The sequence below is a fragment of the Aspergillus flavus genome, chromosome 1, assembly GCF_009017415.1.
Source record: "Aspergillus flavus chromosome 1, complete sequence".
Taxonomy (NCBI): domain Eukaryota; kingdom Fungi; phylum Ascomycota; class Eurotiomycetes; order Eurotiales; family Aspergillaceae; genus Aspergillus; species Aspergillus flavus.
In genome coordinates this window covers 4827734-4853759 of record NC_092406.1, presented here as the reverse complement: position 1 = coordinate 4853759, position 26026 = coordinate 4827734, and the positions used below count along the sequence as shown (strand labels likewise).

Sequence of the window (26026 nt, the reverse complement as noted above, 5' to 3'; positions counted from 1 at the left end):
CTCGGCCGGCCGCTGCTCTCCGTCTTTCTTTCAACCATCTCCTCATCCTCGCAGAAGTGTGAGTATACAGACCGGGCTGGCATCTGGTTGCCTCTTTCATTGAATATCAACTAACGCTTCACAGTCTCGAACCCTCTACGAAGATGAGAGCTAAGTGGAGAAAGAAGCGCGTTCGTCGTTTGAAGCGTAAGCGCAGAAAGATGCGTGCTCGCAGGTGAGTTATCTGAGAGCTCAGCCCTGCTGGACAATTGGACTAACAACAAGCGCAGCAAATAAATGACTCGCCCAATCCATCTCAGTTCCCCATGCGGTGCTCACGTTGAATGCTGAACATGACAAAAGTCGACGACGTCACGATGATGATTCCCTATTATGATCGTTTCGTGGTTTAGCCACTCCAACGGGACTTGGCTGGTCTGCTATTCTCTATATCCTATCGAATCCGGAGTCTATCATTCAACGAAAACATACATCCAATCTCGCGGGCTCTTTCAACGGTTTCGGATTTTGACCAGGCAGGAATGCGCACTACGTATTCTTCGTCTCGGAGGGCGAATGTGTTTGGTGGAGTTTGGAGGGGTCGTGGAAGAAGTTGATGGTCACGTTTCTTATGTACTATTTGTTTTCATTCCACAGGCCCTTTGGGTTCCGTATGGGATCTGGTCAATCACTCTTCTTAGGGCTTGTGCTGTAGCTTACAGTTCCTGTGCAAGTTCTGAGCCATGGAGAGGTCATCGAGGATTTATCACAAATTAAAAAGTTTGCAATGAAAGCAATGACTGAAAACCGCCTGGATGTATAAGATGAAAGTATTCACGTAGAGCACCTTTGCGAGTACTCGCATTGTAAATTGATATGCAAATTGTACTTATCAGTGGATTTGTGCGTTTGATATGATCCAATGCTTTCTTCTCCGCCTTGAGTGCGGAGACTAATTCTGCCCCTATTTCCCGCCCAGCAATTTTTTTTTTACTTGAGCTTCTTGATCTATAATTGACTGAAGCTTACTCCACGCAAAAGTCGACTTCATTCGCTCCCATTCAGGCTCAATTTTGAGTACAACGCCATGCCTTCTGACAAGGTGGAAAAGAAGCGCAAGCGCGCTTCGAACGGCCACGAACGGCCGAGTAAAAAGCCCGCCCTCGAATTTCAAGATCTACCTCCTCTCGCGGCCAGCGTGGTCAACGATGATAGTGAATTGGCTCCAGTGATCAGTATGTACTCTTTAACTGCTGGACTATACTCGCAATCAGCGTGTACAGAAAATTGATCGCCCCTCTAGTAACCACCCCCGGTGTGAACGTGCCCCAAAACCTTCATTTAAAACCATACCTCAAGGACCGAGCAGATGGCTCTTTATCAGGTCGCTCCACACGGAACAAGGGCATTGTCTCGTCCGAACTACTCCTGCAGACTTCGGAGCATCCAAAGATGGATTTCGTGGGTCGCGAGGCCGAAGACGACGCCGATTCGCAGTTAAAGCATTACATCGCCGTTGTGGATCCCGAAAAGAAAAGCTGGCAGTTTGTTGAGGTGCGGAAGGTGACTCTTCGTGGAGCAGTGAGGAGAACAAAGGCTGCTGCAGATGAAGAGGAGGAGGTTGAGAGTGAAGATGAGGAGATGGTAGGCTCTTGTTTCTTTGACCGGTGGGGCATAGGTTACTGACAGCTCGTAACAGAAAACGATGCGCGCTCAACGCACAGAACTCACCAATACATTCGGTACTAAGCAGTCCCGCAAAGCAGCGCAGTCCATGGCCGAAAATGCCCAACTCTCCAATGCCCCCGCTGGTGCTGCCTCCGCCGCAGAATCTGCTATTCTTTCGTCCATGCCCCTCGACTCCGCCACCGACATTGCTACGAAGACCGCTGCGGTGCAGGCTCAAGTTCAAGCTAACAAACCACTGCCTCAAGCCAATCTGGCAGCGTCTCATCCTTCCGATGTGTATCCGATTGATGTGCTTGTTCCGGGAGGTCTGTCCACCCTCCAGCAGCTCCCGGGCACGAACGAGTGGCAGGAGACCGTGAACTCCGGAGAAGCCGTCGCCACCACCTCACGATATGTGTCTCGCCGGGTGGAAGCAGTCGTCAACTCAACTAATGCCACCCAGCTTCAAGTTCTGCGTTTTATCTTCCTCCTCCTCGAGCTTGCCCGCGCCCTCCGCTCGGGCAAGGACTCCAAATCGTCCGGGCCAGGTAGCAAACGTCTTCCACCTCGCGATGAACTTCGCCGCATCCTCTCCTCCCCCACTGGCGCCAAAACCGACTCAGCCGAAACCCTCCCAGATCCCGTCATCGACGCCATCCGCCGCAAATTTGCCCCGCAGGGCACCCATATCACCAAGAACGATATCACCTTCCTGCACACCACCATATGCGCCCTATCGCTGCACATTCCCCCTCAGCCAGCCAAAGACGGCGGCTCCAGCTCTCTAGGTGGAAACGCCCCCAACGAACTAGCAACTGACCCGTCGGATCTGCGCGACGATCTGCGTTTGGATAACACGGTCATCACGCAATATTTCCGCGAGTTGGGTTGTCGCGTTGACAAGCCACGCGAAACGGAATTCGCCAAATGGGGTATTAAGGGTGGTAAGGCCGAAGCCAATGCTAGACGTGTGGCTAGATTGAGGGTCCCCGTCGAGTTCCCCAAGGTTAGCCGTGGTGGAAAGAGGTAATTTAATGGCCATTGCCTCTTTCTTTCCTATTGAACAAAACAAAAGAATCTATTTGCGTTGAACTTGCCCATGATGCGATTGGCGTTCGGTTTCAGGTTGTACTATATGTACATACTATTTTGTGGATAAATATAAAATTACGAACTATCCAAGGTACCTCTTCTACCTGCTCTTTCAGTGGATTAATGTTTGCATACGGGTACCGTAGACGATTTTTTGTAGAAAGCCATGCACACCTTAACATAACCCAAAGTCCCTTAGGTCAAAAAAGTAAGATGAAAAAGGCAGAAGAGAAATGAAACAATAGAATGAAGGGATCTATATCAATAACGCCCTCTAGAAGTAAATATATAAACAACTGCCCCACCCTAGTCTAAGCAATGTGTGATCAAAGCCCAAACAGTAAACAATTAGTTGGAAGACACAGATGTTCGTCTTCCTTTGTTTTTTTTTTTAAAAAAAAAATATATCTTGTTATTTTCACACCGTCCTATCCAACGTTGGACGATCTAAACTCTATATAGACAGAGGCTTCCACATATGCTAACTGCCTTACCATGATTCTACCCTATATACTACCGGTATACCATATGATACTAGCATTATAATTAACCTAATCTAATAGTAACCCCATGCTTCCTTTTTCAATGGTGAGGGCCGTACCCGTTCGACGGACCTACTTGATTGGTGTGTCTTGTCTTTGTGCTAACGATATATATATGCTTTTTGAATATCAATCGAATGACGTATGAAATATCTATACTGTATCATGCAAAATAATTGAATACATAAACAAACTGATCATCAAGGCATAGTATTAATAGCGACAACAAGGGCTAGAGTAACATGGAGCAGGTACCAAGAATATGGTGGGTGAGGTATCAGTAAAATGAATCAATTAACCCTTAGAAAGTGAATGGATCTCGGATCTACTACAATCGCAATTACATTACAAGTTAATGGTCAAAACTGGCTCCTACTGATCTTCGAGAAGAACTGTCTGAAGAGCAGAATGATACCTCTGAATTATGTTTGGAAGTAGCTATCCATATCATGAATTGGCCCTGGCATCTTGTGACTATATGAATGATGCCTTTATTCAATACCTCCCAGTGTAGGTAGGTGTCCCACTTACCAAACGTAGATCATGATCTTAGTTATTTTCAGGGATAAACAGAGGTCGGAATCGATTAATGCGACTTGATGTATGTAGCCTGAGGTTCGGATATTGATCGGAGGTAGGTGATCTTTGGTACTGCGTATGGCCCCTTCTATTGTTATTAGGAAATTGGTGAAGGTTAGTTAACTGCTATATTGACTACAATTACTGGGCAGTGTATTTGAAGCCCTGCGGTTACGGAGGAGATGAAGTGGCATGGGGGCAGACAACATGTCAGATTTCGAGTCGAACCGAAACACATGGTAACGACTGACTGGTTCTAACTAATAGTCCAAATACCAATTACGTCCAACAAGGGACAAAGGAGTGGATGTGGAATTTATAACATAGTGTGTGTTAGTGTGTGTGTGTGTGTGTGTGTGTATAGAATTCCACGTCGATTTCAGCTCACATGCGGGCAGCCACTTCAGGCAGCCACACCCACCGGGATTGACGAAGCAGCAGCCGCGGCAGGACGGGTGGCGGTCCGCATGGGGGCCTCGGCAAACTCGCGTTCCACAGCAGCCTCAATGGCTTCGTTTTCCTTCAGCCCCAGCTGCACATCATTCCAAATCGGCTGGTTCTCAGCCTCGGCGCCATCGACACCCACGCCGACGAAGCCGCCTTGCGCTTCCCAATCGCTGGTGCGTTTGATGCCCAGTTCGTTCCAGACTGTTTGGACGGCTTGCACCAGGTGGTCGCGGTGCTCCTTGATATGTCCCGGGGTGGGCGTGATACGAAGCCGCTCTTCACCCCGAGGCACGGTTGGGTAGTTGATGGCTTGTACATAAATTCCATGCTCCTCCAGAAGCTTGTCCGAGGCCTTCTTAGCAACCTCGGCATCCCCAACCAGGAGCGGAATGATATGGGAGGGGTTGGGAATTACAGGAATATCCAACTCCTTGAAAGCTGCTTTGACCGCGCGGGTGTGCAACTGCTGCAGGACGCGGTCGCCCTGGTGACGAGCCTGGTACTGGATAGCAGTGTCTGCACCAGCCATGGTGGCGGGCGGCAAGGACGTGGTGAAGATGAAGCCAGGGGCGAGGGAGCGGATGGTGTCAACCATCGCAGCGGATCCAGCAATGTAGCCCCCGACACATCCGTAGGCCTTGCCCAGAGTACCGGTGATAATATCGATTCGGTCCATCACGGTTCCCTTAGTACTGCGCGGGTTGACCGTATCTTGGGAAGCATAGATGTCATAGTCAAGGTGCTCTGCCACACCTGCTCCGTGAGGTCCGTACATTCCCACAGCGTGGACTTCATCCAGGAAAGTAATGGCACCGTACTTGTCTGCAAGATCACAGATCTTCTCAATTGGGGCAATAGATCCGCACATGCTATAAACTGATTCGAATGCAATAATCTTGGGGACATGAAGAGGTAGAGCTGCCAACTTGGCCTCAAGGTCGACCAGATCATTATGCTTGAAAACCATTTTCTTGGCGCCTGAATGGCGAATACCCTGAATCATCGATGCATGATTCAGGCTATCGGACAGAATAACACAGTCGGGCAACTTGCTACCCAGGGTTGCGAGGGTGGCATCGTTAGCCACGAAGCATGAGCTGAAGACTAATGCCGCCTCCTTGCCGTGCAATTTGGCCAGGGTGTTCTCCAGGCTCACGGCATGTTGATTGTGACCTGAAATGTTGCGAGTACCTCCCGCACCGGCTCCGTAGGTGTCCAATGTCTTATGCATGGTGGCCAGAACCTCGGGGTTGCGGCCCATGCCGAGATAATCGTTCGAGCACCAGACCGTCACACGTTCCTCGGCAGATGTGGTGTGAGCCCGGGGAAACTCCTGAGCGAGACGATTGATGTTGTTGAAATAGCGATACGACTTGTCCTTGTGTTTCTTTTCCAATTCGGTGTTGTAGAAAGAATTGTAGTTGAAAGGCTTCGCCACGGGAGCCTCTGGACGAGGGCCAGACGTAGCGGCAGCGGCGGTAGCATTGGCAGGGGTCTTGATCTTCGAGAAACCGGCGGGATCTCGCTGGGTGTTCTTGTAGATCTCTGCGCTCACATTGGCGCCGTTACCGGAGGTGGAGTGCAGGGTTCTCTTCCCAGTAGGAGCACGGCAATGCTTGTTGCCGAGACCGGTGATGCCGGCAGCACATGAGGTGAATCTTTTGGTACCGGCCATGCGAGCGCTCTGCACGGCCAGAGCCTTGCTCATGACAGGGCAGCGACGGGCAATGACCTGGAGATTAGACATAGTGCCTCCACCGGAACTAGTGCTAGGTCGAGTCGCGGTTGCCAGCGTACGCAGAGAAGATGGAGATGTGCGCTTAAGGAACGGGCACATCGCCCGGGACTGCTGGAGAAGAGACTCCATGAGTGATGCTTCAATGGATAGCGAAACTGACTATATCACAAAAGGAAGCGAAGATGAAATGTTGTCAAGAGGGAGAGGGAGAAGGAGAGGGATATGTCACCCGCGGCGAAGAGGAGAGAGAAATAAGAGTCAATCTGGCTGATGGATTGAGGGCGAGGGGGCGCTGAGGGCACTAAGCCACTTCCAGTAAGAGTAAGTCGGGGACTTCGGCGAGACTTTTCGGCTTACCATATCCTCCGCCGTGATTGGCCGGCGGACTTAACTCGGCAAGTGCATTTTCATAATACAAGTAATACTAAGAAATCTCTCGGTGCGTACGGATACGAAACTTCACCTATGAAATCATTCATAACCCAAGAGGCCTGGCGACGGGGAATATTGCCCTAACTAGATACAGACCAGCAGGATCCGGATGTACAGTACAACAATAGTAATAATAGCCGGGTGATGACCGTCAATTTCACCCCCCCGTCACAGCCCAAGAACAGGTACAGGATACAATGTCTATCTTGCCATCAATTTCAAAACTCGCACTTGATTTTTTTCTTCTCCTTCTCTTTGCCATTATCGGCTGATTACCACGGGTTTCATCCTTCGTCTTCAATGACTCTTAAATCGCTTCGTACATCAGGAATCAGGAATATATGCTGTTAATACAAGGCAGAACGTAAGCTGCCCACAAGTAAAGTCCGATAAAAAGAAAAACAAAAAAGAGGGGTTTAAGAGGAAAGAAAGAAAGAAAGATAAAGGGTGGGAAAGAAATGCAATCTCTGAACGCCATGACCATAACCAGCCGTGTCCATTATTGAGGCACAGATCGATTAAATCAACTAGGCCCTAAGCCTCCGTCGCCATCAATGAGACGTAATCTCTCCTTGGTAGTTTTGGCTCTTTTAGACGTGCCCTTTCCTGTCCCCCTTCCAAGTCCTCGTTTAGGAACTGGCGTGGAGGATGGGGTGCCTAAATTCTCTGCAGTCGACACAGGAGTGGCCGCTCCTGATGGCTTTGCACTGGCATCGTCAAAGTTCCCTTCGCCTATAGATTGACGCGGTTAGTACTATTTCCAGAAGCCTCCCCGGAACGAAGAGCTTTGATCAGATTCACATACCTTCATGATACATATCATCCAGCGTGATATCTCTCTTTCTCTTCTGAGCAGCCTTCTTCCCGCCTTTACTAGCGCCAAACACTTCGCCTCGGTCCAGCGCTTCCTTCTCCTTTTGCTCAATAAGCTCCGCCTGTTCATCATCTGCCAGCCACATGGCGATGTCCTTGGTTCGGCTCTCGCGGTTGCGAGTATTGAAGTCAACCCCACCAGCTGCGCCACCTGAGATGACGACACGCTGCACTTCCTCCTTCTGCAAAGCTCGCTTGCGAATACGCTCCTCAATGGTGCCGCGAGTAATCAGGCGATACACCGTGACCTGTCTTGTCTGGCCGAGACGGTGAGCACGATCCATAGCTTGAGAGTCAATGGTAGGGTTCCAGTCCGAATCATAAAAGATAACCGTGTCTGCTGCAGTCAAGTTGATACCAAGACCACCAGCACGAGTAGACAAAAGGAAGACGAAGATCTCTGGACGCTGCTGGAAGTCTGCCACCGTGTCGCGACGGTCCTCCAATTTCGTACTTCCATCTAGGCGACAATACTTATAATTGCGGTAGGTCAAGTACTCTTCCATTAGATCAATCATGCGTGTCATTTGGAAGTAGAGTAGCACACGGTGACCACCTGCCTTGAGCTCTCGCAAGAGCTCGTCTAGCTTAGCCAATTTACCCGAATCTGTGACGAATCGACGCATAGATGGCACTTCAATGTGCGTGTAGCGTCCCTTGATGGATATTGGCTGCGGTAACATCGGCGGAAGGGAGTAAGGAATAGGGTCCAGCTTCTTCTCAAGGATCTGTTGCTCAAGTTGCTTAGAAGGCGTGCTGAACAAGGCATGTCGAACCGAAACATTGAAGAGGCTATCATTCATTTCGCTCAGAGGTGCTCGACTGGAAGAGGAGACGGTAATCGGAGGCGCAGACGCTGCGGGACTGACACAAGGCTCGATGATGCCGAGACCTTTACGCTCGAAGGCGGACTGTGCCACGGTCGTTAACTCTCGCATGTACCCCTCTGTCGTGACATCATTGATAGCATGTTGGTCGTTGCGTTGGACGATGTTGAACATGGTATGGGGAAGGGCGGATGCCATTGTTGCTTTATCGTCATCATAGACTACGTTGAGCCGAGACAATCTGTTGGGTTTGCCGCGCCGGCGAACCGCTCGCTCAAAGATACCCTGGTGGGACTGCTCGTACGCTTCGTTTATCGAAGTGTCCACAAACCGCAGGAAAGAGAATGTACCGTCGTGTTCGGCACTATGTTTGATATTCTCCGGGGCGAAGATGTTCATCAAGTGAGCCAGGTACTTGCCACGGAAGCCGGCGTGTAGATTGCCGGGTCCTGCTACATCGACACGGCCGTCAGACCCGCATAGAAGGCGTGGCAAAGGATATTCGATCAGGTTACGTGTCGAGTAACCGACATCGACGTTTTGACCTTCTCGGACGAAGGAGGCCGTTTCCGCAAAATGTGCGACAGAGAAGGGTGATTTCGTTTCCGCGCGTTCGAACAGGTCTGGATGGTTACAAACCTTCCGAAACTGCATGACCAAGTTCATCAACGTCGTGCTGTCGGCCTCATCGCCAACAGCAGCCTTCTCGATAAGGTCCATGATGCTGACGCGGTTTCGCAAGTTAGTGTAGTAGGCCCGCTGACGGTATGTCAGATCACAGAAGACATCTTTCTCAACCTTGTCCCCAAGCTCCTGCTGGACGTGCTTCTTAACACGACGAAGCATGAAGGGCTTCAAAATCATGTGGAGACGCTTCAGCTGGTCCTCATTCAATTTGGTGTTACTTTGAGCGTGAGACTCGATATCTTTGGAGAACCACTCGCTGAACTCGTCGTGAGAGTCAAACAAGGTGGGCATGATAAAGTGGAGCAAAGCCCACAGCTCCTGCATGTTATTTTGAATAGGCGTACCAGTGAGGAGGAGGCGGTTACGACAGGAGAACCCCAGGAGGTTTTTCCAACGGGAGCTTTGCGAGGATTTGATTGCCTGGGCTTCATCCAAAATCATATATTGCCACTTCACCTTTTGGAAGTACTGCGCATCGAGGACCACTAGCTGGTAGGATGTCACTAGGACGTGGAATTCGGACTCCTTGGTGTAGGTGATGTGCTTGCGGTCCCAGAACTTGCGAAGAATCTTGCGGTCTTTTGCTGAGCCCCAGTAAGGAAGAACTTTTATGTCTGGAACAAATTTGGTAATTTCCTGTTGCCAATTGTGTAGGGTCGAGGCGGGTGCAATGACTAAAAATGGCCCCCAAATATTGTGAACTTCGGCGAGGTAGGCCATAACCGAGATAGACTGAATGGTCTTTCCCAGACCCATTTCGTCGGCCAAGATACCGTTGATACCTTGTTCGTATAAGTTGACAAGCCAATTGAGGCCTTTCAGCTGATATTCCTTCAATTTTGCCGTGAGCATGGTGGGTTGCGATATCTCAATGTCACCCAGACTCGTGGGGTTTTGGAAGTTCAATTCACCCTCGTCCAAAGCAGCCATATGATCCTGCCCGTCATTGAAGGCTCGCGCTCGGTCTTGGGCCTCCTTAACGGCATTCTGCGCGTTGGCCATTGCTGCCTGTCGTAGGGCCGTTTCATCTTCTGCGTCGAAATCGAGATCCTCAAAGTTGGTCACCTTAGCGCCAGCATCCTCCATAGCATGTTCTTCGTCTTTACCAGGTTGAACTGTTTCATCCGATCCCTCAACGGCAGTATCACCAGAGTCTCCCTCGGCACCCTTGATTTTGCGGCCAATGAAGTGAGAGTATAGTTCGGTTTGGGATATAAGGAAATTGAGTTTGCGTCTCTGGCGGTTGGCTTCACGTTCTGCTTCTGCTTTCTTGGCCGACTCAATTTCCTGCCTTTCAGCAAGGCGGCGTAGATCACGCTCTTCACGCTCGTTGCGCTTCCAAAAAGACATCATTTCACGCATAGTCCGCTTGGCCCGGGCTTGGGTATCCTTCATACTCTTATTCGTACGTTCCTGCCACTTTCGAGACTGCTTACTGGCTAGCTGAGCAGTCTTGCGCAGATTCTCCTGGCGAGTGCTGAGCGAGAGGGCCTTAATGCGGTAGACCTTGGGAATATCTTTACGGGCAATATCTCGCCAGATTTGTTCATAAATCTGATTGTAGCCTTTTGTTTCGAAGGCGGACAGGGGCGCGGGGCTACTCTCCTTGGAGCGGCTGCCTTTGGCTTCCTTCTTGAGAGATTCCTTACGTGGATCTTCTTTGGGCGCAAGAGGAAGTGGCTCATCATTTTCCATAGCAGCATAAGCGGCCTCTGCCGCATCTTTCTCGGCTTGCTTTTGCTCCTTTGACTTCTTGGGCCGTGTAACAGGACCTCCACGTCCCGATTTCCGCCTCGATGGGGAGCTTCGGCCAATGTGGAAAGAGCTGGTAGTGCCACCTTCGAGGTTTGGTGCCAGCGGGGTGACCTCGCCGATCTCTTCAGGCGCTGTGACACCTTCCAGGGCTCGCTTGGTAGTCTTGATTTTCCTTTGTGCCCGTTCTGCTTCACGCAAAAACTTAGCTTTCTCAGCAGAGTCTTGAGCCTTATTCGCTTTGCGCTCGGCCTCAAGTTTCTTCTGCATCTCCAACCGTACCGTGTTCTCCCTACGACGCTTCCTCTGCATGTCCTTCTTGCGTTCTTTCTCATCCTGAATTTCTTTGGCTTGGACTTCTGAGATGACGGAGGCCTCGTTGGCAATCCGAAACCGGTCCATTCCCGCAGAGGCCTGCTTCTCGAGAGACTTGCCAAGGTTGACCAGGAACGTATTTCGGCGACGCTGCATCTCGTGTAAGTAGGGTATTACGTGTAAACTTAAATACAGCGGCTTACCTTGCGCTTTATGCCCTCCTCTTTCAAGGTATGTAAGGCCCGTCTCTTACATTGCAATTTGTACTGTTCATACTCTTCTTCGAACCCAGGGGCTTCCACATCACTTTTTTCAGCATTGTCAATCTCCACCATAAGTTTGTTGATAGTTTCCGACTCCCGTTCGGACAAAACCTTGCGGGGGCTGAGGAAAGACCATGACTGAGTAGTCGTCTTGGTTGGCTCAGGAATACCGTTGCTTAATATACCGTTCGAGGGTTCACCCGCTTTGTTGTCCTGCTCCGCGTTGCGACGGCGTTTCTCCGAGCTCGGCTTTTTCTCCAGTCTGGGTAATACCTGTTCCTGCTCTTTCACTTTCTGATGCGACGGCGGAACATGAGGTGGGGGAGGCGGGCTAAGCTGCGTTGCTTCTCGTGGTGTTGATGTTACCGGTGCCGGCGTCGTCTCTGGTGGGGGGGATTGTCGTTTAGGAGGAGAGCGCTCTTCGGCCGGCCCAGATAATATACTAGCGAAGGACATGGGGTCTGCAGCCCTGGCGGGCTTCTACATGCAGCAACAAAGTCATACATCAGTAAAGGAGTTCTCTAATCCAGCGTAGAGAGTGTAATTGATATGAAATGAAGAACGTACTGCTTCCTTTGGAGGGGAGGCCGGCTTTGGTTCTCTCATGATAGACGACGGATACCCAGCAACACCAGGGCCGCCTAGATAAGATGACTCGGTGTCTTTCTTCGGGGATAGTTGCGGATGGCCCTCAGGCCTACCAGTCGGATGGGGATGGGACGGAGTGGAGGGACCGTAAGGAGATGCGCCGTTGCCTGGTAAGACGGGCCCAGAGTAGGGCCGAGGAAGAGGAAACTGGGGAGTTCCAGCCGCCGAGTGGGCCTGGAACTGCGATGAAGGATCCGGAGGATGTGGCGGAGGTGCACTCCCGTTCAATGGTGGGAGGGTCGCCGGTAATGGAGACGCATGTGAATAGTGAGGGCTCCGGGACATGGTGGTCTGCGGAGGGAACGCAGGAGGCGTCTGGGGAGGATGCTGCTGATACTGATCATTGTTGGGATAAAAGGGGCGGCTCTTGTTTGGAGGGGAGTAACCAGGATAACGGTGCTGCTGGGTAGGGGACTGGGGATTATATGGCGGAGCTCCCGTCATGGTGGCCGCGTGTGCCGAAAACGCGGCGGCGAATGCTTCACGATGCCAACAGTAAGAGTGAAAGAGACGAAGGCAGGGAGGATCGTGTCAGATGAACATGAACTGTCACGATACGTGACCGCCGGCCATGCGCGGGAGGCCAGGTTAGTGTTGCGAATTGTACAAGCGAAGCTATCACGCGTCCGTCCGGTTGTCGCTTTAGCGCTACCTGCTTTGAGAATTAATTTAAGCTGCTCAAGTATCGGGAGGTGAGTTGGAAAGGAAGGTAGGTGATCGCCGATGTGTTATAGGTGTGAAGGTGAATGAGGGAAAGGGACGACGATGGAGTGGAAGGGGAGATTGCCTTACTGGGTGCACAGGAATCTTAAGAGGAAGGCTCTTTGTGCTTCAAGTTGGTGATGAACCGACAAATCCTCGCGGCGGGTCAGCGGTTTCCGAAAGAGAACAACAGTCGACCGATGAGGCGAGGATGCGCCAAAAGCCAGGCCCAGCCAAGGAGTGGTGGGTGTAATCAATTTGCCTGGGCCGGCGGATGGAGCTGGGAGAAAAGAAGATGGAAGTTCTGGGATTGGTTACGGATCGGAGAGATGGTGATGGAGATGGAAAGGTTAGGAAAGAGGATGAGGAGGAGGAGGCGGAGGAGAGGAAGGAAGAAAGAGTGACGATGGCGGATGAGATGGTGGTGGTGATTATGGTGATGGATGGTTGTTGGCCGATCCAGTATTTTTCCCTCTCTGGTCACTTTCTATCCGTTTTCCCCCTTTGCCCAACTCTTCTTTCCTGTCTGGTCTTGTTCGTCGTGTCGTTCGTCTGCTGTACTGCTTAAAGCGCCCATCCGAAACACGCTCGTCGCGGTATGTGTATTTTCATTACTTACGGTAAAGTAGACTAGGCCGATTTGGGCATGAGTGAGACAGCCTAGGTCGAGCTTATCTTCTTTTGCGGCCTACGGGGAATGGACATACTATACATGTACATAGGTAGTATATCCTATAACTATGTCTGTAAGCCATTGGAGGCAATTCAACTTGCACGACGGTTCGTTCATTTTGGTTTCCCCATTTAACCCTCTAAGCAGCTCAGCCATAGTATTTAGTAGGTAAGTAAAAATTTCAACGGACCTCCGTCATGATCAAAGCCCGTCTAGTTCAATACTGGTAATTACCACCCCGGATGATCTCAGGTAGATTGAATGTTCCATCTTCGATTGATATGGTCAGACAGTTATTTTCCTACAAGTTTCCTTCTGTCATTGAATACCCAGGGGATGCTAGAATGTTGCTACATATGTCGGCAACCGCTTTCTGCATGGCCACAACCCAAGACAAAGTATTCTATACTTTTGCACTGACTTTATGAGATAAGAGGTTTCTAGTCATGTTCAATCTAGTCCTTTCATTCCTTACGCCGGTTATGCTGTTTGCGCAAACCACTTCAGAGAGTCCCGACAGCAAAGCCAGTTGAACCCTGGATAAGCATTTTTTTAACCGAATTTCCCTTTCCTGCCGTTTTGTATTTGACTATGTCTAAACTAAATAGGGGATAAAGATAAATTCCGTGGCATTAAGACTGTGGGAATACTCACTACCATTCTGTGCAACCCGCCACCAACAATGACTAGTAAGCGTTTATAAACACGCACCATTGAATACAATCCAGTACACACCTCTAAGACGCGTGCTGAGCAAGTTAGCTGAGGCCGAGAGTGGGAAGCTTTTACACCTGTAAGATGACATCTCTGTTTGAGAGCAGTTTAGCCTCGCTTGAAAATCTCACCGAGAGAAGATGATCATCATTACCCAGCTGCTCGTTCGTGTCTAGCGGCAAGGGAGAAGAGCACTTCTCGCCTTGTGTGGGCAATCGAGGAGGCATCAACTTTGATCTTTCGATCTGCTTGATATCCCCAAGACTTTGGTTATTTTGGACGTATGTGTGGTTGATATGTAATTGTAATAAGGAATTGTTTGATCCGATGATTGATATCAATTTAAAGGCTATAGATGGCTAAGACTTTGGGGGCGATACAGATCGGAGTGTTGGAAAGGGGCTTGCTTTCGTTTGACAGCATAAGCTATCGTGGTGTTACAGCGGTAGCAAACACGTGGAACAGGAATCCTTATATTGTCTAGATCATAGACATGTCAAACATTTCAGACAATCCCCTTCACTAGCAGACTACACACCCGAATGCTATCAATGAAGAAACGGACAGAATTATATGTACTTCTACAGAGGGTGGAGGTCAGGTGGCTTCCGAAAGGTCCTTCGCCCGTAAGGTACTCCTGCTAGGCTTTGAAAGTTTTAAAAACCCCGCTATCTGCCCTCAAAAACTCTTTTGTCTTTCTCAATTGACAGGAGGGTCTGCGCGGAGGATGTTATTGTCTCCGTATCCATGAGTGCGATGAGAGAAGACAGTAATGATGACGACGAGAACAGAATCACAAACAAGGTGATCCTACAGATGTTACTGAAGACACCATCTGCTCTGGGTCGTAAAATTGTCGCTGACTTTCAGGGAGAAGTTCAAGTCTTTCTTTTATAGCAGGAACTGAACCGAATCACCGACCTCATGTTCCATACGGCTCGCTGGTTAGTCGTCCGGATATGGGGAAGCTGCCGCTGTTAGGTATCAGGATTATACATTAATTTGCGGTGCCTTCCATATGTTGAGCTCCGTACGTCCGGGGTCAGCATGGGAAGAATTAGATGAAAGCGCAGCCATCCCGCATCTCAGCAAATCCCGAGAAAAAGCAAGCAAGAAGGAAGGGAGGGGGTTTAACGGAGTAGATGGGGCGAAGTGGCTGCCATGCTGAACTATTACGGAGTACATAGCGAGAAGTACGAACATCCACCAACACAGAAACGGAACTAGCGGCTCACAATTCCGCCTGAGGCATCCATGCCATCCTTAAAACTGACTAGGGTTGCCACTTCCATTGGCCATCAGTCGATCGAAATCATCTGATTTGAAGGGTCTCGGTTGAAACGACACTACAGTATCGAACGGGATTTGCTTCTGGAGTCTCCCAGCTTGAGGTCGAGTCTATCTTATTCGGTGGTCTATCCCGAAATTAAAAGCTTGACGTTTGACAGGGAACCTTTAAAAAAAAAGAAAAGAAGATCCTTTCTTCTTTCCCCGCATGAGATACGGCCAATTTTGCTATATTTGGAAAGGCTTGGCCCAGGATCTGGACTCACTTGACAGGGAAGCCTTTTCGGGGGAAGGGAAAGTCTGTGACTCTGTACGGGAGTACTACTTCGTACTTACCACTTACTACTTACTACTGACTTGTTAGTTTAAAATCGAAGGAAGTGCTTATGCGCCATCGTACCGATCGGGCAATGAGCCTAACCCCGATGACGTCGGCCCATGGATCTCCTGTTGTTGCCGTTCATTCGGTGGGCTGATAATCTTCCAATGATCCAAAAATCGTTTGATCGTCTTGGAATAGCTTCGGTGTGTCTCACAGATTCTCTTTCATGGTTTTTTGACCTTTCCTTTCCCTCTCTCCGGTGACTCGTTTTCCATATGTCCGTCTAGATGTGCGTGTGTATCACTACAACACCATTCACCTTCATTCACCACTATTATTCCCACCCTATAATACGACGTCATGCCTATGAGATTCCCGGGTTGGATGACCGTCACCCCACCCATTGCTTGGATTCTAGACTTCTATAAGAACTGTCCAGCGTCTCACCATCAGCTTACTTCACTTTCTCATCACTTCTCTCATCGTGTAAATCAACCCTAACTCCACCGCAACCTCCTTTCTTCCCTTTCTTTCAACACAAGATCCCAAAGTCAAAATGTCGATCCCCGAGATGCAGTGGGCTCAAGTGGCCGAGCAGAAGGGCGGTCCGCTCATCTACAAGCAGATTCCCGTTCCTAAACCAGGACCAGATGAGATTCTTGTCAAGGTTCGCTACTCGGGCGTCTGCCACACCGACCTTCACGCCTTGAAGGGTGACTGGCCCCTCCCAGTGAAGATGCCCCTCGTAGGTGGACACGAGGGAGCTGGTGTGGTCGTCGCCAGGGGTGACCTGGTAACTGAATTCGAGATTGGCGACCACGCTGGTCTCAAATGGCTCAATGGATCCTGTCTCGCCTGTGAATTCTGTAAGCAAGCCGACGAGCCTCTCTGTCCGAATGCTTCTTTGTCCGGCTACACGGTCGACGGCACTTTCCAGCAGTACGCCATTGGTAAGGCCACTCACGCCTCCAAGCTTCCAAAGAACGTTCCTCTGGACGCTGTCGCCCCCGTCCTCTGTGCGGGTATCACGGTCTACAAGGGACTGAAAGAATCTGGTGTTCGCCCGGGCCAAACCGTTGCCATCGTCGGTGCTGGTGGTGGTCTTGGTTCTTTGGCGTTGCAGTACGCAAAGGCAATGGGCATCCGTGTAGTGGCCATTGATGGCGGAGAAGAGAAGCAAGCCATGTGCGAGCAACTAGGCGCCGAGGTAGGTCGATGCAATACTCCTCTCCCTCCACCTCGTCTCATTGATACTATAAAGACACTCTCTAACACAATCCCATAGGCATACGTCGACTTCACTAAGACCCAAGATCTCGTTGCAGATGTCAAAGCCGCTACCCCCGAAGGCCTAGGTGCACATGCCGTTATACTTCTTGCCGTCGCCGAAAAGCCCTTCCAGCAGGCTGCCGAATACGTCCGCTCGCGCGGTACCGTCGTTGCTATTGGTTTGCCCGCCGGTGCCTTCCTCAGGGCCCCTGTTTTCAATACCGTTGTCCGTATGATCAACATCAAGGGAAGCTACGTCGGTAACCGTCAAGACGGCGTGGAGGCTGTGGACTTCTTCGCCCGCGGCCTCATCAAGGCTCCATTCAAGACTGCACCATTGCAGGATCTCCCGAAGATCTTCGAGCTCATGGGTTAGTTTCCCTTGAACTCCTAAAGAGAGATCCCTCATCTCTTTTTGGAACTATGCTAACATGTGAAATAGAGCAAGGCAAGATCGCCGGCCGTTATGTGCTCGAGATTCCCGAATGAAGGGAACATGTTCATAACGCATAGAATGAAAACAGCTACGAGTATTATGAGATTCCATCGTCTCTTCCTCAGGGTCTCCGGCTACAGACTATTAAGGAGATAAGAACGCCGATACAGAAGATACGATAAGAGCACCTATGCGTGAGGTTCGGGGCGGCGGGTAGCATCTTCTAGTAGATAGGTAATAATTCATGATATTAATTTAATAGCGTTTCGTTTACCTCGTGCTTAGCATTCATCTTTCCTTGCTCCGTACATATGCTCCGTAGCGCTTTTAGCGATGAAAAAGTCTGTTTCGTCTCGAAAACGCCACAACGACTACTTGTGTCCTGCACATCATAACCCTCCAAGATTTGCCTCGGAAGGACTGGACGACGAGCCAACCGTCGCCTGAGGTCCCTTATATATCTTTCTTGCGTACAGACCATAATACAGAAGGGCACCGCCCCAAAGCGCACCATTGATGACAACTGTATAGTTCATATCCTGCGCTAAACCAAGAGTCAACTTCTCGAATGGAACGAATTAACACCATGAAAGAAAATAAAGGAAAAACTTACGAGTTGGACCCGGCCCCGTAGTCGGAAACATACATAAGATGATCGCAAACACCAAGTACACGATAGCGGTGACCGCTATCGGTTTACTAAATCGACCCGTATAGAATTCGCCAGGGTGGAACCGATCCTGTCCCCAGACCAGCCGGCAGAGGATGGGCATCATCCAAGCGAGATCATTGCCGGCTACGGCAAGAGAAAAGAGGGCGTTAGAGGCAGCGCTGTTGATTATGGAGAGAAGACCGACGATGACAGCGGACACTACGACGCCCCAAATCATGCGTACGGGTTGGTAGCGGATCTTTTTACTAACTTTGCGAAAGAATGATGAGAAGGGGAGGGCGCCATCTCGGGAGAAAGCCCAACTTTGGCGAGAGGCGGCGATCACCTGTTTAGTATTGTTTTCCAATGTTAGGGTTATGGGTGTGATAGGCATAGATGCATGTTGTGGAGAGAAGACGGACCAGACTCAGTCCCATGCAAAATTGGACAATTGCCACTACTATCATAAAGCCAAGGGCACCGCTTTTTCCGAGGCAGTCGTAATAGATCTATAGTATCATTAGGGCTAGCATGAGGAGTTATGGTATTTGTACATGCATACCTGCGCCATTGGTTGGCCAAGGTTTGTACTCAATACACCGTCCAAGTTGACATCAATCACAGATGCAATTACTGCAAGGGAGATGAACCCTAGAGCCCCACAGAGGCCTGCAGACCAGATGATACCTAGAGGTACAGCACGCGCCGCATGAGTAGCCTCCTCGCTCATGTGGACACACGAGTCGAATGCCCCAATTGTCCAGATCGGGGAGAGCCAGGCCAGCATGAACGCCCAACCTTGGGGCCAGGTTGTGAGATTTTCAAGATGACCGAAAATATAGGCACCCGAGTTAATATGTCCGCCCCTGATTGCCTTCCCGATTGGTAATGCAAGGACAGTGGCTAGCACGAGACCGACATTGCTCACAATACAGGCCGACTGAATCTTGGGCATGATACGTCCAAAGAAGGTAGCTATGACACCATGGACGACGACGCAGGCCACGTACGTTCCGTACACGACTGGACGAGAGGCAGTCCAGTTACCATCATGGGCCAGTGAGACAACCGAAAGTAGCATAGTAGCAAACCCATCTTATTTGCAGATGTCAGTGGCACAAGGATTGCGATCGGTTGTTGCACAGATAGTACAGGTTACATACAATCCACAGAGCAGACTCCGCCGAGGAGACCGATAGTATTACTGTATCCGACAATAAAGCTCAGAGGGTTCTTCCATCTGTCTCCACTGAAATAATGTGTCCAAAAATAAAGGCCTCCCGCCGTAGGCATTGCAGAAGCCAGGTCGGCCTTGATCAACGATTGTCAGACTGATGCACGGGGCGCGAGAGACGATGTACTCGACATACCATGGCGAGACCGACGATAAAGATGAACACACTGGCCGCCAGCCATCCTGCAACTCTGTCAGCCCCTTGTAAAGTTGCACGAGTGAGCCAAGAGAGCCTTACCCTACTCAATGAGTCAGCCAAAGTCTTCCAAATGGAGAGATTCATCGATTCACCCAAACCATCCCTACAGGGCCTGCGGGTATCGAGAAGGACAGTGTCGAAGCAATAGAAGGCAATAGACCCATGATACTGAATGCTACTGCAAATACCTGAGTCGTTGAGTAATGCCTTCGCAGTTCTTGTTTGTAACCGAGAGTGGCTGGCGAGATCAATGTCAATTTGGGGGTTTGTGTGCATGGGTGTTTCATAAGGCTAGAGCCTTATTATCCTAAAGAGCTTACCCAGAAGTTGCATATCCCCAGACATCACTGGGATGTCATTTTTTTCTGCTGCCGAAGCAGCCTTAGCCTTGGTATCCATAGCTTGGGATTCCTAGGAAAAACACAAAGCGAAAACGAGATACGATGCCCGACCAAAAGGAAAACGCTGGTAGTAGGGCTTCGATAGGGTGCCGGAGGGAAGGAGTAGGAGAAGGAGGGAAAAGAGTTGTTCAGGGACTTCTTCTGGCTTGTCCTGAAATAAGCTCTTCGTAGATAAGCAGTGTTTATCCCCTTCCCTTACTTCCCCGGCCTTCGGGTCATGCGACCAATACGCCTGGGTTGATAAGACTGAGTATCGAGAGGAAATGAGGGGAAATGAGATGATCGGGACAAATTCTAATGACATCTTAAACATACCCTGTATTATTGTACGAGATCAATACTCCTTTCATTGGAGTTAAAAAAAAAAAAAAAAAAAAAAAAAAAAAAAAAAAAAAACAACAACAACAACCCCTCTTTCAATAAGGTTCGTCTGAAGAGATTGACCCCAATCATGTCTCAGCGATAAAGGAAACAATTGCATGAATTCTTCTCAGTATACATGACCCTCTCACAGAGTTTCCAGACTCTGCGAAGCCAACCAAATTGCAAAACAAAAATAAGTACACAGCATGCCTAAAGCCGGCTGGTATATCAAGAGTATAAGAGCTACAAGCTTGTGATGAAACCAAACGATCGAAAGCAAACTATAGGTATATGAAAGAAAGTCTACACAGCACCCGGCCCCTTATGATTCGATTGATCCAACAAAAGCCGGGGTTTGATGTAGTCCTCATCCAGTTGCCGGAACCACGCGCCATGATCTCCAGATGACCCTCCCGAAAAGAGATCTCGAATAGCTTGGCTGGCGCTCCGCGCTGTCTCTCGCCTCGACGGGGACTCATTCGCAGAAGGAGATGCTTGTGAAGAGCCCGAATATTGGGGCGGTTGGGATGGTGACCGCCGCAGTCGCGAAGCCGTGGGAGCTGAAGGAGGAAGATCATCATCCGAGGGCGCTTCATCCACGTCTATATCAAAGGCATCAACTTGATCAACATCCGCCGCTCGGCCCTTACCGTGGCTCCGCAGACCGAACTCATCTTCGCTACCCGCACTATCACTGTGACTTCCAGGGCCACCGCCAAGTAGCGTGGCTGTGGATGAACGGTCGCGGGTTGTTTGCGTGTCCCTCTGGCTGTACGCATTGGAATAGAGACGCGAATGTCTCCGACCTTTGCCCGAACTAGATGGCGGCGGGCTGGGGCGACGGTTATTGCCGCTTGAATAGCTATCGTTTCGGTCAAGGCCCCTCCGCTGCACTCCGTCCAAGGGGATGGTTGAGTCCATGCGGCGGGGGGTATATCCCAGTGCGGTATCAGATCGTTTATAATACGTCCCCCCATTGGTAACTTCGATGTCAAATTCATCGTCAGATTCGAGTTCCTCAACCACCCCAGTCCTAATACCAAGGATTTCTAGCATCCGGGCTGTGGTGCCGCCAAAAATAATGACAGTCAGAACGACGACGACAAGTACCGTAGCTCGCAGTGCGGGCGCATTGACACCAGTTAAGCCCGCTGCCAACGCCACACCAACAGCCCCACGAAGCCCGGCCCAAAAGAGCATTGCTTGATAAGCGAAGGGCAACTCATCTGCCACTTCCATCCCGCGTCGACGGGCCCTGTAGCGAATGAACCAATTGATCGCCTTGGATAGCGGGAACACGGCGAGGTATCGGGCAAGGCAGATGCCAAAGACAGCTACCATGATGAAAAGAGGCTTGAACTGCAGATTCCTTTGAACAAGCAAATCAAGACCCAAATAGATAAAGATAAAGTTCTCTGACAATTGTGCCATCACCTGGAACAGATATTTCGTCGTTAATTGAGTCCTGCGCGACATGTTATAGTACGCATAATGTTTTAATGTAATGCCACAAAATAGAAGGGAGACAATGCCTATTAACTGTGAGTTTTAGAACATTCGGAGAAAGAATTCGGTTACTCACCAGAAAGACGAACGCCGTTGGAGAAGAAGTAACTGGCATATGCGATAAGAACAATCAGGCAACTCTCAATCTTGGGCACGCGGCGGACGTGTGTATGCTTGAGACCCAGTGCGGTCATGATACCCACAATCATGCCTACCAGCATGCTGCCAAAGAAAACAAGCAAGAAAAGACCGATGGCCTCAAACAGATTGAGAACAGTCAGAGAGCCTGCATCGCTGTCGGCATACTTCTGTGCGGTCTCAAACAAGACAATCGCGATTGCATCATTCAAAATCGACTCGCCGAAGATAACGGTGTAAAGCTTTGGCTCGACTTTATACAGGTTGAAGATGGCGAGGATAGTAACCGGATCCGTCGCAGAGAGTGTAGCACCTACAGAGATAGCTTCAACAAAAGAAATGTTCAAGCCGTCCAGCGGAATCCGCGTCCAGACAAACAAAACAAGTCCCAGCACGATAGCCGAGATGAAGGTCCCCGCGAACGCAAAGGTAAGAATAGTGCCAATATTTCGAAAAAAGTTTGCCTGGTGTAGCTCGTACCCCGAGGCCAGAATGATTGGAGGAAGAAGGAGGTTGAAGAAGAACTGGTAGTCGAATGTGACGCTGTCCTGAATGGGCGATTCGGGACTCAACCGAATGATCAATCCGACAAACATACCTATAGCACCCGTGAGACGCCAATTACACAAATACTTGTGTTGATTGCGGAAGAATAAACACACCAGCAAAAATAGAAAGGACAGTTTCATGGACAGCTTGGATCTTCTTCTGCTGGAGAATGTAACTGGTGAATAGCGCAAACATCAAGAGCATAATCAGAATAAAGAGCGCCCAAGAGCTGAAGAACTCCTTGGTGCCAGCTTCCGGAGCATCTGTGCAAGCCCATCATAGTTAGAAAGTAGTGTTATGACCGGATATTAGGCAGTTCAGTGCGCACCTTCGTCAGGATCGGATTCGGAGTCCGCAGCTCTCCCTAGCAAAGCAAAGCATGAAACAGTCAGCCATGGCGCGTTCAATTCCTCGGGCATATGTCACATAATGTGGCACAGAGACTAGGTTCGCTGACGCAGTGACAGTAACAAGTGAGAGTGCCCTTGGCAGCAAAACGTTGGAAGAATGGTTGGGAGGAGACATACGGATAAGTTGATGAAGGGCATCACCCATCAATTGGCTAGCCATGCTTACGAAGGCCACGCAACCACGACAGCGGATGACACCAAGCGGTTAGCTCCAGCTGCGAGTCTCTGGCGCCAGACCAAGGCGCACATAATCCACTGGCAAAGATAGAGTGACGAGAACGAACGTGAGATAAAAGAGAAGCAGAGCGATGAGATACGCAGATAGATCGGGACAAGTAATCGACGGGTCAGTGGTCGCCCGCATTTTGCCCGATGACCTGCCAAGAATAGCAGTCCCGCCGGTTGTCCGCCTGCTGATCATTCGGCACGTTGCATGCTATACCTACGGACTAACCAAATTAAGAACATACACCATATGCCGCCCCAGGCGGGTTGGTTTCTTCTTCGTTTTCTTTTTTTCTTTTTCTTTTCATTTCCCGAGTAATATTCACAGCTTCTGGCTTATCTTAAGACTATGACTATCACCACAGCTTCGATTCGAAGTACATAGACTTTCACTTTAACCGACGTCCCTCGGCAAGCCGGCTAGTCAGCCATGCTGCAAGCACTGCAGCGCAACCTCCGAACCTCAACACCCACCCAACACTATCATCCCAAGGTTCACCTCTAGGTTTCTGGAACACTTTGAAAATAGCACTGCATATCAAGCTAGACAGGATCTGCGGCGAGGAGACCGCGACATTGTGAAGCCCGAGAATGATCCCTGCCTGGGCTAGATTTTCTTCCTCATCCGTTGGCTTCCTAGGCCCATCCTCTAGATCACCAACGTTCGTGGCTAAATTGGGCTGAGTAGAGTTGTCAGCGGAATGATGTTCTGCCATCCCTGACCGATGTCGTCGAACCCGACGTTCGGCATCAATCCGCGCGACCTCTGCGGAGATGAGCGCGAAAGGTGCCCACAGCGTCAAAGCCCAGGAGATACCGACTATTCCAATCACCACTGTCGCCGCTTGATAAGTGTAGATGAAAAAGGTGCTAAACATGCAGAGAGCAAAGAGTACATGAGACAAGAGCCAAGCTCGGCGGAGTGTAAACCCTGGGATCTGCAGTTTTGACAGCCACGTCGATCCGACTGTAGCTTCGACATTCTGCTTATCTGGAAGAGCCGGAGGCGGCTCCGATGCAGTACCAACTGGTAGGCTTGAGCATGACATTCTCCTTGCTCCTAGAAATGGCCTTCTCTCATCTGAAGGGGTGTCAGTTTCCTCGGGTGAGACAACAGACCTATAAGTAGGGACAACAAAAATGGGTAATGTTATGTTAGTGACAAATGAAATGATCGCATATACAAGAAGGGCAAACGTTCCGATCCTAGTAGCTTCCTCCCAGGCCTTGTCTAATTCATTGTCAGGAAGGTTCGGGTGTTCATCAAAGATCGGGTTAACATAAAGCTGCCCAATGTATGTTGTAGCGTAGAAAAGGAAAGGAAACCACCCAACCCATGCAGCTAGTTGGACTTCACAGACTTTGGCAATTTGGGGTGGTAAATACCGAATTGACTTAAAAACTTGTCTGAAGAAGGCCACAATGCCAGGATTTCCGGTAGAAGCTGAGGGTTCGAGCCGCGGATCTCTTTCCTGGATATATAGACAGCTGATCAATAACGTGATAACAAGTGATAGCGATGCTAGCGCACACAACACTTTGAACTGCGTGTTTCCCAAGAATGGGAGATAGCGAGGCAAATCAATATATCCAAAAATGTATCCTAGAATATTGCCCACACCAGTGAGCCGGCTGGCCCACGCGTTCGCTGATTCCTGTTGGTGGGCTGGCGCGTTATCAACAATAAAGCACCGAATTCCTGCTTGAACTGTAGCCGTTTAGTATGGTTAAGCCAAAGTGACGATAAAAACAGGCCTACCAGTATTTATAGCGAAATCTAGACAGTACATCAGAATAGTTGCAAAGACTATGATCGCCGTCTTTGTCCCCGTAGACGCCTGGTCTGCGCCAAATATACCGAGGAAACCTCCTACGAGTTCTCTCACCCATGCAAGAGCAAGCAGAGCCACAACAGTCGCCAAGCCACCAACTACCATAAAGGGCTTCCTTTTGCCCCATGACGAACGACAGTTGTCGCTGCAGATACCGATATATGGTTGCACAAGCGTTCCTGTCAGGGGCCCAGCAATCCAGACGAAAGCGAGCAGCGCTTTGCTCATTCCCAAAGACAAAAGGAAAGGCTACATGGGCACGTACACCAAAGCCGAGGTTAATGCGTATTCCCACATAGGGGTTGGATTAGATTTGCTTACCGATCCATTCGATAGTTCAACTGACCAGACAATCTGGAGTCTATGCATTCCTTGGTCAATTTTACCGTCTAAAGATACCTGAGGTTTCATTGTCATCAATAGGGCAGATAACCTACCCACCAATACTCAACGTTAATAAGAAGAGGTACCAGGTACTCTTTGTCTCTGACGAATGTCCAGGATCTTCGGCTCCAAAGTCATTCTGCATTTCTTGGGCTGTTATTAAGTCAACGTCATTATCGTTGTCTGGTCCCACTAAGGGGGACATCTCGTCGGCTACTCGTTCATCTGCACCCGTCATTGGGGTGGTTAAGACTGAAACTCTTGCTGGTTTAGAAGTCAACCTCGGCTTTCACGGAGAACGTGTAACCTGCAAATTTCTAGCCTGAAGCGGAGGGGATGTGATAGAGAGGGAGGAATGTAGAGATTAAATGGATGATAGAAGACAACGGTTGGTGCAGCAAATATCTTGTTCTTCTTTTCTTCTTATTTCCAATGTCGCTATGAGAAGAATATATGCAGGTCGGAGTGTAGCTTAAGAAGCGTTTGGTGCGTTTAAATGCCAATTAATAGCTAGGGTAGAGGTACCCCGGACTCTTATGTGGACCAATCAATAGAAATGGACACAGATGGTATCATCAGGGATAATCACTTGCTGACAGAGAAAGTAGATTACCTGATAGTGGCTGACTAGGACTAGCTTCGAGGCAAGAAAGAAAAGAAGGAGAAAAAGAACAGATACACGAACCTGGTGGAAACACGCTTCCAAGACGATGTCAATGCAGGATGTCTTCTTGGAGAGGCTAGATCTATCGACGTCAGCAGGACCGTCACATGACGTGGCACAACACATTGGAACGCCTGGAATCGAGATCCAAATGACGAACCATGGGTTACGGCGCATGTCAGAAGGACACTCAACCACTGTATTAAATTTACCGTATTTCGTGA

General features: G+C 49.7%; 8 protein-coding genes across 8 annotated transcripts; 3 read left to right on the top strand and 5 right to left on the bottom strand.

The window, feature by feature from the left end:
• The first annotated feature begins 16 nt into the window (after positions 1 to 16).
• Positions 17 to 2860, top strand: F9C07_2279929 (A49-like RNA polymerase I associated factor-domain-containing protein). Its single transcript, XM_041287978.2, has 5 exons — positions 17 to 58; positions 125 to 214; positions 270 to 1214; positions 1283 to 1623; positions 1679 to 2860. The coding sequence occupies exons 3-5, from the start codon at positions 1067 to 1069 to the stop codon at positions 2675 to 2677; spliced, it is 1488 nt and encodes a 495-aa protein (XP_041140286.1). The 5' UTR covers positions 17 to 58; positions 125 to 214; positions 270 to 1066; the 3' UTR covers positions 2678 to 2860.
• Positions 2861 to 6376, bottom strand: F9C07_2279928 (pyridoxal phosphate-dependent transferase). The gene has a single exon (XM_041283912.2). The coding sequence runs from the start codon at positions 6172 to 6174 to the stop codon at positions 4264 to 4266; it is 1911 nt and encodes a 636-aa protein (XP_041140287.1). The 5' UTR covers positions 6175 to 6376; the 3' UTR covers positions 2861 to 4263.
• On the bottom strand, positions 6377 to 17526 carry F9C07_2279927 (DNA helicase ino80). The gene is made up of 7 exons (XM_041287986.2): positions 17252 to 17526; positions 16826 to 17180; positions 12635 to 16747; positions 11762 to 12494; positions 11135 to 11674; positions 7283 to 11081; positions 6377 to 7209 (listed from the first exon to the last, which is right to left on the bottom strand). Exons 4-7 carry the CDS (start codon positions 12284 to 12286, stop codon positions 7001 to 7003), a joined length of 5073 nt encoding a protein of 1690 aa, XP_041140288.1. The 5' UTR covers positions 12287 to 12494; positions 12635 to 16747; positions 16826 to 17180; positions 17252 to 17526; the 3' UTR covers positions 6377 to 7000.
• F9C07_10862 (uncharacterized protein) lies at positions 12819 to 13178 on the top strand (the record flags this gene model as incomplete). The annotated part of the gene is made up of 2 exons (XM_071507510.1): positions 12819 to 13006; positions 13115 to 13178. The coding sequence occupies 2 exons, from the start codon at positions 12819 to 12821 to the stop codon at positions 13176 to 13178; spliced, it is 252 nt and encodes an 83-aa protein (XP_071365988.1).
• F9C07_10861 (alcohol dehydrogenase, class V) lies at positions 16097 to 17298 on the top strand (the record flags this gene model as incomplete). The annotated part of the gene is made up of 3 exons (XM_041283911.1): positions 16097 to 16747; positions 16826 to 17180; positions 17252 to 17298. 3 exons carry the CDS (start codon positions 16097 to 16099, stop codon positions 17296 to 17298), a joined length of 1053 nt encoding a protein of 350 aa, XP_041140289.1.
• A 108-nt stretch (positions 17527 to 17634) lies between the features above and the next one.
• Positions 17635 to 19729, bottom strand: F9C07_2200075 (amino acid/polyamine transporter I; the record flags this gene model as incomplete). The annotated part of the gene is made up of 8 exons (XM_071509471.1): positions 17635 to 17789; positions 17859 to 18243; positions 18320 to 18406; positions 18460 to 18992; positions 19061 to 19208; positions 19268 to 19393; positions 19423 to 19568; positions 19651 to 19729. The coding sequence occupies 8 exons, from the start codon at positions 19727 to 19729 to the stop codon at positions 17635 to 17637; spliced, it is 1659 nt and encodes a 552-aa protein (XP_071365987.1).
• Positions 19730 to 20088: 359 nt separating this feature from the next.
• Positions 20089 to 23059, bottom strand: F9C07_2279925 (endosomal/prevacuolar sodium/hydrogen exchanger). Its single transcript, XM_041287987.2, has 5 exons — positions 22815 to 23059; positions 22616 to 22651; positions 22401 to 22550; positions 21677 to 22336; positions 20089 to 21626 (listed from the first exon to the last, which is right to left on the bottom strand). Exons 1-5 carry the CDS (start codon positions 22855 to 22857, stop codon positions 20398 to 20400), a joined length of 2118 nt encoding a protein of 705 aa, XP_041140291.1. The 5' UTR covers positions 22858 to 23059; the 3' UTR covers positions 20089 to 20397.
• F9C07_2279924 (sucrose transporter) lies at positions 23060 to 25844 on the bottom strand. The gene is made up of 4 exons (XM_041287988.2): positions 25192 to 25844; positions 25076 to 25115; positions 24682 to 25003; positions 23060 to 24630 (listed from the first exon to the last, which is right to left on the bottom strand). The coding sequence occupies exons 1-4, from the start codon at positions 25374 to 25376 to the stop codon at positions 23312 to 23314; spliced, it is 1866 nt and encodes a 621-aa protein (XP_041140292.1). The 5' UTR covers positions 25377 to 25844; the 3' UTR covers positions 23060 to 23311.
• Positions 25845 to 26026: the final 182 nt, after the last annotated feature.